The 12,915-nt window shown below is 44.8% G+C and overlaps 1 protein-coding gene and 1 non-coding gene across 5 annotated transcripts in view; both read left to right on the forward strand.

The window, feature by feature from the left end:
• KSR2 (kinase suppressor of ras 2) overlaps positions 1 to 12,915 on the forward strand; it is a 414,955-nt gene that overhangs the window by 79,343 nt on the left and 322,697 nt on the right. For all 4 annotated transcript variants that reach the window (XM_021073978.2, XM_084994175.1, XM_084994177.1 and 1 more), the window contains exons 2-3: positions 1,588 to 1,728; positions 5,846 to 5,996. In XM_021073978.2, the coding sequence (XP_020929637.1) occupies positions 1,588 to 1,728; positions 5,846 to 5,996 (292 nt within the window). The remainder of the gene's footprint in view (positions 1 to 1,587; positions 1,729 to 5,845; positions 5,997 to 12,915) is intronic.
• Positions 6,358 to 6,464, forward strand: LOC146396573 (U6 spliceosomal RNA). Its single transcript, XR_014828623.1, has one exon. It is a non-coding gene; the product is annotated as a U6 spliceosomal RNA (small nuclear RNA).

Raw genomic sequence — 12,915 nt, forward strand, 5'->3', positions numbered from 1 at the left:
AACCGACGCCCACTCTGTCATCCCCTGCTCTGAATTATGTGATCGTGCAATTCCAAGACTGTCTTCTGGCTAAATATTGGTTGACAGGTGCTTTGAAATGGCAAAGGCATTTACACAACTAAGGATTTTTAAATTTTTGTTTCATTTAATTATCTGTATGAAATAGATTTTAAATGACAAAGATGATCCTATGCTTTGGATAACTGTTGAAAACAAAGCAAAAATATATAAAGAAATACAAACATATTTTCTCATCCCATTGATAGAACCTCGCCATCCCAAGTTAGCAGGCTGGGCTGTGTCTTCTGCACCTCTCTCTGTTCATGCACCCTTATTGCCTTTCTTTTGTTGATGGTGTTAGTTTTTACATAATAGGCGATAAAACACTGTCCTTTCTTGGAGTTCCCATTGTGGCTCAGTGGGTTAAGAACCTGAATGGTATCCATGAGGATGCGGGTTGGATCCCTGACCTCTCTCAGTGGGTTAAGGATCTGGTGTTGCCGTGAGCTGTTGCGTAGGTCACAGTTGTGTCTCAGATCTGGCATTGCTGTGGCTGTGGCGTAGGCCGGCAGCTGTAGCTTGGATTCAACCCCTAGCCTAGGAACTTCCATATGCCGCAGGTGCAGCATAAAAAGAAAGAAAGAAAGGAAAAAAACCTTTCATTTCTCATGTCATGGCATCCCTCTAGAAACATGGGTTCAGGTCCATCTCCTTTGAAAAGTGTTTATTAATTTCTGAATACTTGTGTGTGACTTAAGATTCAAAGAGTATCCTGCTGTGTAGCACTGGGAACTATGTCTAGTCACTTATGATGGAGCATGATAATGGGAGAAAATAGAATGTGTACATGTACTGGGTCACCATGCTGTACAGCAGAAAAAAAATTGTATTGGGGAAATAACAATAATAATAAAAAAAAGATTCAAAGAGTACACCTCGGTTCCCCACGCTCCCCCTTCCTGTCCCTGGAAGACTGGGGATCCTTCCAGACAGTGCCTGCATTGTCAAAGATAAATACATGTAAAAATTTCCCACACGAAGGAGAGCGTATTTGTTTTTATTTATCAGAGTGTTTGTTTTCATTTAGAAACCGTTCTGTCATAGGACAAAGCACACTTCCTCATTTTATCTTGCGGCTTCGCAGAGCTCCCTTGTGGGTAGGTGTCATTTATGAGGAGTCTCCTACTGATGGTGCCTCAGGGTGTTCGCAGTCTTTTGCCTCTGCAAACACAGCTATAGGAAACATCCTTGGACACAGTCCCTGGGTACAGGACAGGGTGTCTATGAGATGAGTTCCTAGAAGTGCAACTGTTAAGGTCAAAGGATTTATGCAGCAGAGACTTGGATGTATAGGGCTCAAACCCTGACTCCACACAGAGGGTACAATGCACACCTCCTTACCCAGCAAAAGATTGGAAGCTGCCTGTTTGCTCCTCTTTGCCAGCACAGTTGGCACAGAAATTGGGTCTCACTGCAGTTGGACTGGTCTCTAAGATACGGAGTTGGATGGTGTTGGGGCGGGGAGGCTCTCCTCCCAGTGGTGGCCATGGCTCTGAGATGCGTCCTCTGTTCTCTGTGTCTCCGCAGAGCAAGCTGGTGAAATACTTCAGCCGGCAGCTGTCCTGCAAAAAGAAGGTGGCCCTGCAGGAACGCAACGCCGAGCTGGATGGCTTCCCCCAGCTCCGGCACTGGTTCCGGATCGTCGACGTGCGGAAGGAAGTCCTGGAGGTGACCAGAGGCGACCCCTGCTCCCTGCCCCCTGCCCCTTCCTGGCCGGAAGCAGCCCTCTGGCAGTGGGGTTTTGGCTGTGTCTGGCACAGAGGTGGACTTTAAAATGTCTTGGATGAAGGCACCGAGCATCTCTGATGCTGCCGGAATGGGGCCATTGAGGGTGTGGTTCTAGAGTCAGGGAGACCCTCCTTCAGCGCTGCCACTTAAGAACTCAGTCACTTGGGCCAGATCATTTTACTTCTTAGTCCAGTGCTGTCCAGCAGGATGTTACACTGTGGTGGAAATAGTTTATATCTGTGCTGCCTGATCCCGAAGCCACCAGCTACATGTTGCTCCTGAGCCCTTGAATTGTGGTCAGTGCCTGTGACCGAGGAACTGAATTTTTAATTGTATTTAATGTTAATTCCATTGGCCAGTGGCTACTATATTGGGCAGCCCAGTCTTAGGACGTTTGTTTTCTCTTCTCTTAAATGGGGTAACGATCATCTTTTTTTTAAGTAGCTGGCATGAGGAAACAAGATGATCTGTATAAAACGTGCAGCCCATAGTCTGGAATCTAATAGTACCCCCGAAAATGTCAACTTATTATTATTATTGTTGTGGCTGTTGTTGAAAACTTTGGAAGCAATACATTTTCCAGTGACAAAAGACACCAGAACACCTGTTGTCTTGCATCCACCCTCTGGGAATGGACCCCGTCCTTACGTTCTCAAGGATGCTGGGATTTCCTTACCTTCTGGGATCTTTGGTCCCCACTGTTTTCAGTGACTGAGTATAACCTTTCCTAATTAAATCGGCTCACATTCCTTGAATCTTCCATGCCAGGCATTGTACTGAGGGCTTTACATGCAGGATCTCAATTCTTGAGACTGTTCAGACCCTCACAAGGACATTTTGAGGTAGGTATGACTACTGCTTCGTTGTACAGAGCAGGAAACCGAGGCGGGAGATGGAGTGGCTCGCACTGCTAGTGAGCAAGCGGGGCCAACGGGGAAAACCCAGCTCTGATTGCTCCGGGGCTCGAGGTGGGAAACTTGGTGCTCCCTCCTTGTTTTCTTGTTGTGAGGGTCCCCCAGAGGTTGAGAGAGGAGGCAGGAGGAGGGGTTGGGGACCAGGACCAAGTACCATTTCTCAAGGTGCTCCCTGCTTCCTTCTTGAAGAGGCCTGGAAGATCCTCTTCTATCTTTTGTCCTTTTAAAACTTTGTCCCAGATGTGATCTTGCCTAAACCCACCGCATCTAACAGTCGTGAGCTAGAGAGGCAGGACCCATCCTCCACCATGTCCTCCCAGCCACCCCAACCCCATCCCGCACATGCGCACCAGATGGTGTATACTGCTTTATTAATTTCATCCCCAAGAAGGCTGTTTCGTGTCAATCCCTTTAAAATGAAAGGCCCTGTATAAGCACAGATAGTACATTTTATTTGCCTGGTTCCATACACTCTTCAGAGGCTTTTGGGACCATTTATTTGTCAAGCGAGGCGAAGAAGACCGAGAGAAATCTGTAGGGGTTGAAAAGTGGTGGCCCTCCGCTGTACCTTGTATCTGATGCACAGATATTTTTTTTGTTTGTCCTCAAAATTATTTTTAAGCCAATTTTTAAAAGTTGGAAGAGTTTGTATAAAAAGCCCCAGCTTTTTGGCTTCTCTTGGGAAATTGGAATAGCTGATCGCACAGAGCTGAATCCCTTTCTGGTGTCAGTGTACTGAATTCTGATGCCTTTTAGGATCCCACAGGCTGGTCAGCAGCTTTGCTCATTTACCTCTGGCCTGCAGGTGCCTGAGACCTGGCTTTTAGTGTAGTCTGTGAGAATCGAGTCCAAGGCCACCAATCTGTCTGCAGCTCATGCGTGTGTCCACCAGAGGTCCCCATTCTGTAGAGAAACCAGCCGCCTGGAGAAAGCTTCCAGTGAGACGCCCTGGGTTCAAACTCACTATGTGACCCTGGGTAGTGGTCTAACCTATTTGAATTCTAGTGTCCTATTTACAGGCTGATGATAATACTTAAAAAGTGCTCACTTTATGTGGTCTTTGTGGCCTTAAAAGAAAATCTGTCAAAAGCACTTAAACAGTGTTCCATCCATTTCATTTATTATTATTATATTTCTATTATCATTAGTATATCACACAAAAGTGTATTTCTTCTTTTGGCTCAAGCTTGTTAAGGCATTCGCTATTTTTTCTTTCTTTATTCCTTCTGTGATTGTGTCTGTGTGTGTGTAAACTTCAGTTTAAATTGAATATGAGGGGGTAAATTATAGGATTAAAATGCACAAAGGCAATCTTGCAGCAAAGAGGATAATTCTTTTATGTTGTGAATCATCTCTTCTAAATGAGATTCATTTTGTACTTTCCTATACTAGTTGGTCATTTTTTTTTTTTTTGGTTTTTTGTCTTTTTAGGGCTGCACCCACAGCACTTGGAGGTTCCCAGACTAGGGGTAGAATTAGAACCATAGCTACTGGCCTATACCACAGGCACAGCAACACCAAATCCGAGCCACATCCGCGACCTACACCACAGCTCACAGCAGTGCGAGATCCTTAACCCACTGAGTGGGGCCAGGGATTGAACCTGCGTCCTTGTAGATACTGGTCAGATTCGTTTCTGCTGAGCCACAATGGGAACTCCAAGGTCACCTTTCTTAAAGTGGGGCTTCCCTTTAACATGATAAAGTCTCCAAGTGACTCATTATTGTTCTCTCTCTGTCCCTGACCTAGTAAGTTGGAAAGGCACTGACTGGGTTTCAGCTTTTGTCCTGCATCTTTTTTTTTTGGGGAAGAGTTTTGTGCTGATTCAGTTTTCACCTTTCTGCCTACCAGATTAAGGAGAGGATGTAGGGCAAAGTGGTGTCTGACTTGGTTGTAATACACAGCTATGGCCACAAGAGGGCAGAAGCATCCCACAATAGTGCCTTAGATTCTCCATCTTTGGATGTCTAAAACTCTTTTCTTTTCTTTTTTATATGTTTTTAGGGCTTCACCCGGGGCATATGTAAGTTACCAGGTTAGGGATCAAATCAGAGATGCTGGCCTATGCCACAGCCACAGCGACACCAGATCGAGCAGAGTCTGCGGCGTATGCCGCCTGATCCTTAAGCCTCTGAGGGGGGACAGGGATCCAACCCGCGTCCTCATGGGTACTAGTCGAGTTCTTTACCGCTGACCCACAGGGTAACTCCCAAACTGTTATCGTAATAATAATAATAAATGTAAAAACGTTGGTTACCATTAAGTGCTGCAACGTGAAGGCTCTTTTTTTTTTTTTTTTTTTTGTAGGCACATAAGTATAAAGGTTTGACAAATTTCAAGATATATCTATATTGTGTACACAGTTATGCGGAAGGGAGGGTAATTGCTGGTGAAGGGAAACTTGTACATTTATAGGCAGGAATCCTACCTTTCTGTTGCCATCTCTTCAGAGGTGTTCCCTTTCCCACTCCATTCTGTATTCTACTCTTAGACTGCAAAGTCATGCTCCATGGGGATCAGACACAAATCCCGTTTCATTAACAGTACTGAACCACCCAAGGGTTCTAGCTCCCCTTTCCCCTTAGGGTTTCTGAACCCCCAATCTCAACCTTAGAATGTGTGGTGGAGAAAGAGAGAAGCAGGGAGTGGAGAACAGCCATCAGGAGCCTTGGGCTGTGCAGTTTGCTCTGCTCCGAGTTCACCCTGAATTTGGGAGAAGTCATTGAAATTCAAGCCGGGCAGGAGGTACAGAAGGCGCTCTAAGATGAGTAATTTGGAGGCCTGACCATAAGGAGTTCGGAAGCTGCATGTAATAAGTGCCACCATCTGCAGAGCTCTGACCAGGTGCTAGGCATACATGCTGCCTTGCAAAGCACATGAGCTTAAGATTCCTATTGCACAGGTGAGTACAGTGAGGTTCAGAGAGGTTAAGTGGTTTGCCCAAGTCATCTAGCTAATGAGTGGCAAAGCGGAGATTCAAACCCAGGTCTGTCTGACCCCGAAGTCAAAAGACCCAACCATTATGCCAGGCAGACATCCTCCCGCAGCCTGATGTTCCGTGAGATACCACTAGAGGGCGGCATGGAGGCCTCCCTTCTGGGCGCTTCCAATCTACTTACCAGCCTTTTCTGTTACTCCGCTAGGAGATCACCCCCGGCCAGCTGAGTCTGGAGGACCTCCTGGAGATGACGGATGAGCAGGTGTGTGAGACCGTGGAGAAATACGGGGCTAACCGGGAGGAGTGTGCCCGCCTCAATGCCTCCCTCTCCTGCCTCCGGAACGTCCACATGTCAGGTGAGTGAGCCCTGGGGGATGGAGTCCCCAGCTCGTACCGCCTTCAATCCAGACACCTGCAGGCCGGGCTGATGGTCTATACCGCTGGTGAGCAGAGGAAAGAGGGGCCTGGAGTTCGGAGCCAGAAGAAGTGGTCAGGGCAGCTCCTGGAGACCCTTGCCCAAGGGAGACCTTCGGAAGTTGTAGGACATTTGGTCTGGATAGTTAGGGTCCAGATATGGAAATATTGGGTGTGTGTGTGTGTGTGAAATAGCAGGGTCTTTTAAAACTTAGACATTTGTATTCTGCCTCAGTATCTAACTTTTGCATTTTTTTTCATAAAGAAAATACATTCATTGTAAAACAAATTAGAAAATAAACAGTGCTGGCTTCCGCAGCACATATGCTAAAACTGAAACAATTCAGAGAAGATTAGCATGGCCCCTGCACAAGGATGGCATGCAAATTCCTGAAGTGTTCTGTATTTAAAAAGAAAATAAACAAAAATAAAATACCCCAAGTCCCTACCCTCTGCTATTATCATTTTGGTATAATTTTTGGTATAATTCTGGAGTTCCCTTGTGGCTCAGAAGTTTAAGGATCTAGGGTTGTAACTGTTGTGCCTCTAGGTTGCTCCTGTGGCTCAGGTTTGATCCCTGGCCCAGGAACTTCTGTGCGATGTGGGTGCAGCCAAAAACCGTTTTTTTTTTTTTGTTTTTTTTGTTTTGTTTTTTTTTTGGTGTAATTCTTCCTGTGGGCATGTATATAGTTTTTTTAAACAATAAACGATAAAGCAATAAAATTAGGGTTATTCTTACACATTATTTTGAAACCTGCTTCTTTCACCTGGCAAAATAACCTCTGACTTGTTTTATCAGTTTGGGGTCCAAATATATTGTCATCTTTCTTTGACATTTCTCATTCATTTCTCAAATTCCTGTTTGCCTTGATAAGCAGGACACACAACATCATCCTGAATGAGGCTTTCTGTTTTCCCCTAGGCTCATGATTTTCCCACAGTTTCTGGGGCCTTTTCAGTCCTAAGAAATCAGTTTTGCAAACACTAGCCAAAGCAAAGCGTTATTGGTCCATCTGCACGGTTTGTTTAAGTTCCTACCACAAGGGGGCACTGTTGAACACTAGTCTGGTGCGGGCATGTGGATGTCTATCCACATATGCCCCCTAGATGGATTCAACACAAAACATTCAAGGAGCATTTATGGAATGATTATATGTGCCAGCGAGGCTGGGGATACAGAAGTGGACAAAAAATATATTTGAAACGGGTCATTGGCCCAGATCCCCCTTGCATGCCTTTTTGGTATTCTTTCTTGCTTGCAGATTCTGATGATGCATACAGTCAGCATCAAAAAGGGACCCCGAGTTGGGAGCTGTTCTGTCATTGAAGGATGTTTGGTAGCATTTCTGGCCTCTTCCTACTAGATACCAGTAACACCCCCACCCCATCCTGGTCATGACACACAGAAATGTCTCCCGATATACATATTTTTTTTTTTTTATGTGCTAAAGTCTTCTTTTTTTCCCCTACGTTAAAAAAATTACAGCATTGTTGATTTACAATGTTGTATTAGTTTTTGCTGTATAGCAAAGTGATTTGGGAGTTCCCGTCTTGGCACAGTGGTTAACAAATCCGACTAGGAACCATGAGGTTGTAGGTTCGATCCCTGGCCTTGCTCAGTGGGTTAACGATCCGGCGTTGCTGTGAGCTGTGGTGTAGGTCGCAGACGCGGCTCCGATCCCGCGTTGCTGTGGCTCTGGCATAGGCCGGTGGCTACAGCTCCGATTAGACCCCTAGCCTGGGAACTCCATATGCTGCAAGAGCGGCCCAATAAATGGCAAAAAAGACAAAAAAAAAAACAAAAAAAACAAAAAACAAACACAAAGTGATTTGTATGCATACACACACACACACTCTTTTTTAAAAATATTCTTTTCTATTATGGTTTATCACAGGACCCTGAATATAGTTCTCTCTGCGTTACAGTAGGACCTTGTTGATTATCCCCTCCATGTATAATAGCATACATCTGTTCACCCCAACCTCCCACTCCATCCCTCCCCCAACCACAAGTTTGTTCTCTATGTCTGTCTCCGGATATTTCTAAATGCTCCCAGGGAGGGTGCAGAATTACCCCCAGTTGACTAGCTCTAAAGGTCACGTTATTCTTCACTCTAGTACAATGCTATTGACTCACCTAATATTTGCATAGAGAAGAAAAGCCGCTCAGTCACCCAGTACAGACACAACTGGCTTCAGGGTGGTGACTTCTCACTCCCTACAGTGAGAAGCAGCTGGCAGTTTTCTCTCCTTTAAAAAATTAGACCTAATTACAATATCCTATCATAAACATCTTCCTTTGCCAACAGATGTATTTCCTGCTTATTTTATTTTTTTAAATGATTTTTATTTTTTCCGTTATAGCTGGTTTACAGTGTTCTGTCAATTTTCTACTGTACAGCAAGGTGACCTGATCACACATACATTCTTTTTTTCACATTATTATGCTCCATCATAAGTGACTAGATATAGTTCCCAGTGCTATACAGCAGGATCTCATTGCTTATCCATTCCAAAGGCAATAGTTTGCATGTATTAACCCCAAATTCCCAGTCCATCCTTCCCCACTCCCCTTGGCAACCACAAGTTTGTTCTCCAAGTCCATGACTTTCTTTTCTGTGGAAAGGTTCATTTGTGCCATATATTAGATTCCAGATATAAGTGATATCATGTGGTATTTGTCTTTCTCTTTCTGACTTACTTCACTTAGTAAGAGAGTCTCTAGTTCCATCCATGTTGCTGCAAATGGCATTATTTTGTTCTTTTTTATGGCTGAGTAGTATTCCATTGTTCATATATATATACCACATCTTCTTAATCCATTCATCTGTTGATGGACATTTAGGTTGTTTCCATGTCTTGGCTATTGTGAATAGCGCTGCAATGAACATGTGGGTGCATGTGTTTTTTTCAAGGAAAGTTTTGTCCGGATATATGCCCAAGAGTGGGATTGCTGGGTCATATGGTAGTTCTATGTATAGTTTTCTAAGGTACCTCCATACCATTTTCCATAGTGGTTGTACCAATTTACATTCTCCTGCTCATTTTTTTTTTGGTCTTTTTGTCTTTTCTAGGGCCACACCCGTGGCATATGGAGGGTCCCAGGCTAGGGGTCAAATCGGAGCTGTAGCCACCGGCCTACACCAGAGCCACAGCAACACAGGATCCTGTCGCGTCTGCAACCTACACCACAGCTCACGGCAACTCCAGATCCTTAAGCCGCTGAGTGAGGCCAGGGATCGAACCTACAATCTCATGGTTCCTAGTTGGATTCACTAACCAGTGAGCCATGACGGGAACTCCCTCCTGCTCATTTTAAATGCCTGAAATCTGTCCACTGGTCTCCTAATCCTAGAAATGTAGGTTGTATCCATTTTCTCCTATTATACATATTGCTGCAGTGAACAGCTTTACATGTAAAGTTTGGGTACATCTGTGGTGAACCCTGTTGTGTAGATTCATAGCAGCAGGGTTCCTGCAGGAAAAGGTTTATGTATTTTAAGACTTCTGGTGAATGTAGCCATGTAACTTTCCAAAAACTTTGTACCAATTGACACCTACCCCTCCCACTGTTTCCCCCCCCCCCTCATAATGCATGACAAGCATTTGAAGTTAGGTTCCTCTTTGCTTTTCAGGGTTCATACCTTTTCCTCTGAGTTGTACTCCTGAGTTTGAAAAATGAGCTGGACCCCAGTTCTTCCTGAGAGTGGGGTTTGTGTTGCCTCTCCATGGGCCGGGACATCATCCTTTGTTACATTCTGGGCTGGGGGAGACCTTGAGATGGCCCCTCATCTGATGTTTTTTAAACTTTTTTTGATTAAGACACACAGCAGGAATTATGATTTATATCACAGCCCTGTCCACACACACACACAAACACACACACAACTGAAAGGAGTTCCATGAGACAATTCTCATTGTTACTATGCATGATGTTTTACACATTGTTTTCTATTTTATTCCCTGTCATTTACCAGATGCTGGTGATGACCCACCACTTTCATTTCGCACCCCACTTTTGGGCTGTGAGCCCTGGTTTGAAAAAACTAAACAAAACACTCATCTAATCTTCCTGCCTCCACCAGCTATTCCCAGGCAGCTGAGATTCCTTCAATGATGTCCTACCTCTGATGCCAAGTTAGAGTCACCAGGACCTTGAAAGTAGTGGCCCAGGGCTGTGCTTGTACCCCAGTTCCTCCAGCACTTAGCACCTAGGTCAGCTTGGAGAGAACCTCACGTCAGTAAAGACGGTCCACTAAGCTGAGTGTCCTTAATATCACACTTTACTTCTGTCCTTCCTCTGCATAGTGGTGCCTCTTTTCACACTTTATGTTTAAAATTTTTATTGAAGTATAATTAGTTTACAGTGTTAATCTCTGCTGTTCAGCAGAGTGATTCAGTTACAGCTGTATATATTTTTCCATATTCCTTTCCATTGAGGTTTACCACAGGGTATTGACTGTAGTTCCGTTTGCTATGTTGTAGGACCTTGTTATCCATTCTTTTTTTTTTTTTTTGTCTTTTGTCTTTTTTTTTTTTTGTTGTTGTTGTTGCTATTTCTTGGGCCGCTCCCGCGGCATATGGAGGTTCCCAGGCTAGGGGTTGAATCGGAGCTGTAGCCACCGGCCTATGCCACAGCTCACGGCAACGCCGGATCGTTAACCCACTGAGCAAGGGCAGGGATCGAACCCACAACCTCATGGTTCCTAGTCGGATTCGTTAACCACTGCTCCACGACGGGAACTCCATCCATTCTATGTATAATAGTTCACATCTGCTAATCGCAAACTCCCAATCCATCCCTCCCCCACCTTCCCCTTGGCAACCACAAGTCTATGCTCTATGTCTGCGAGTCTGTCTTTGTTTCATAGATATGTTCATTTTGTGTCATATTTTAAATTCCACATATAAGCGCTAGCGTGTGATATTCGTCTTTCTCTGTCTGACATCACTTAATACGAGAATCTCTAGGTCCACCCATGTTGCTACAAATGACATTATTTCATTCTTTTTAATAGCTGAGTAATATCACACTTTATTTTTAGTTTGAACTTTTTAAGGGAGGGGTTTGTTTTAAATGGCTGCCTCTCCCTTAGCGAACCCGAGGCTGCAGGCGGGCAGGGCTTAACACCTGTGTTTACTCACCATTTATTCGCAGCTCCATATCTAGCTCTTAGGAGGGACTCAGTAAATCTCTCTCTGGGTCAGTTCATCTTCCCCCTCAGGTAGCCCATGAAAACTCCGCAGTGGCTCAGGATACCTGGTCTTTCTTTCTTTCTTTTTTTTTGTCTTTTTGCTATTTCTTGGGCCGCTCCCATGGCACATGGAGGTTCCCAGGCTAGGGGTCAAATCGGAACTGTAGCCACTGGCCTACGCCAGAGCCACAGCAACGCAGGATCCGAGCCGCGTCTGTAACCTACACCACAGCTCACGGCAACGCCGGATCGTTAACCCACTGAGCAAGGGCAGGGACCGAACCCGCAACCTCATGGTTCCTAGTTGGATTCGTTAACCACTGCGCCACGACGGGAACTCCTGGTCTTTCTTATGGATGACAAATCACCTCAGGATTTGGCTTCCATTTGGAACCCCACTATTCACGTCCCCATCCCCACAAGTCCTAAATATCCAATTAATCTATTAGCTCCTTAGGGTGTCCTAGATTAGGCATGGCTTTCACATCCTGATTACTCACCCCTCCACCTCGAGTTCCCTTCCTCTTTGTCCTCCTGGTGAATCACTGCTTATCCCCAGGCCCAACCCCTGCCTCAAAGCCTCTGCACTTTGTTGAATGGATGAATGAATGGCCATGCCTGACAGTGACTCACTCCCTCCTCTGTGACTCCATGAGGCAGGTGCAGTGGGTCACTTGCTCTTCACCCCTTTATTCCCAGCACCTGGCCCAGGTTACGTGCTTTTGTCCAAGGAGGTTCGGGAAGGCTGCCTGACATGCTTGCTACTCATGTCCACCAGGGGGCAGCAGTGAGCCACCCGCCAGCGATTCTTGCTTTAAAGTCTCTTCACTCAACGGGGTTAATAGATGCAAACTATTGCTTTTGGAGTGGACAAGCAATGAGATTCTCTGTATAGCACAGGGAACTATGTTTAGTCACTTGAGGTGGACCATGATGGAGGATAATGTGAGAAAAAGAATGTGTATATATGTATGTGTGTGTGTGTGTGTGTGTGTGTGTGTGTGTGTGAGATTGGGTCACTTTGCTGTGCAGCAGAAATTGACAGAACATTGTAAATCAACTATAATGGGGAGAAAAAACTAAAAAAAAAAGATCATTGGTTACCTGAAGCTTTGAATGATTTTAGGAGCTCGATGGTTCCTGTCATTTCCTGCCCCTCACCTTACGCAAAAATGTTATCCCAAACTAGGAAAAAAATGAAATGCCTTTCCCACCAGACTCTTGTTTCTTTTATTTTTAAATTTTATTGAAGTACAGTTGATTTACAATGTTGTGTTAATGTCTGCTGTACAGCAAAGTGATTCAGTGATACATGGATACTCTTTCATATTCTTTTCCATTATGGTTTATCACAGGATATTGAATATAATTCTCTGCTCTACAGGAGGACCTTGTTGTTTATCTATTCTCTCTCTAATAGTTTGCACCTGCTAATCCCAAACTCCCAGCACCCCCCCCCACCTTGGTCACCATAAGTCTGTTTTTTCTATCTGTGAAGACTTGTTTCTTGAGAGTCACACCATCTTCATCTTGGTATCTCCAGCTCTCAGCCAGAAAACTGGGGTCTCCTGCAGTGATGAAATCAGATATTTTAAATTCTGGGGTGAAGTGGGGTCTCAATGCTTGTTTGTTGAATGACTAAGGGAATACAAATTGTTTTGAGAAA

The sequence above is a fragment of the Sus scrofa genome, chromosome 14, assembly GCF_054392235.1.
Source record: "Sus scrofa isolate SSC_HxYL_T2T_F1_AM1 chromosome 14, Sscrofa_HxYL_maternal_Yorkshire_Landrace_v2.0, whole genome shotgun sequence".
NCBI lineage: Eukaryota > Metazoa > Chordata > Mammalia > Artiodactyla > Suidae > Sus > Sus scrofa.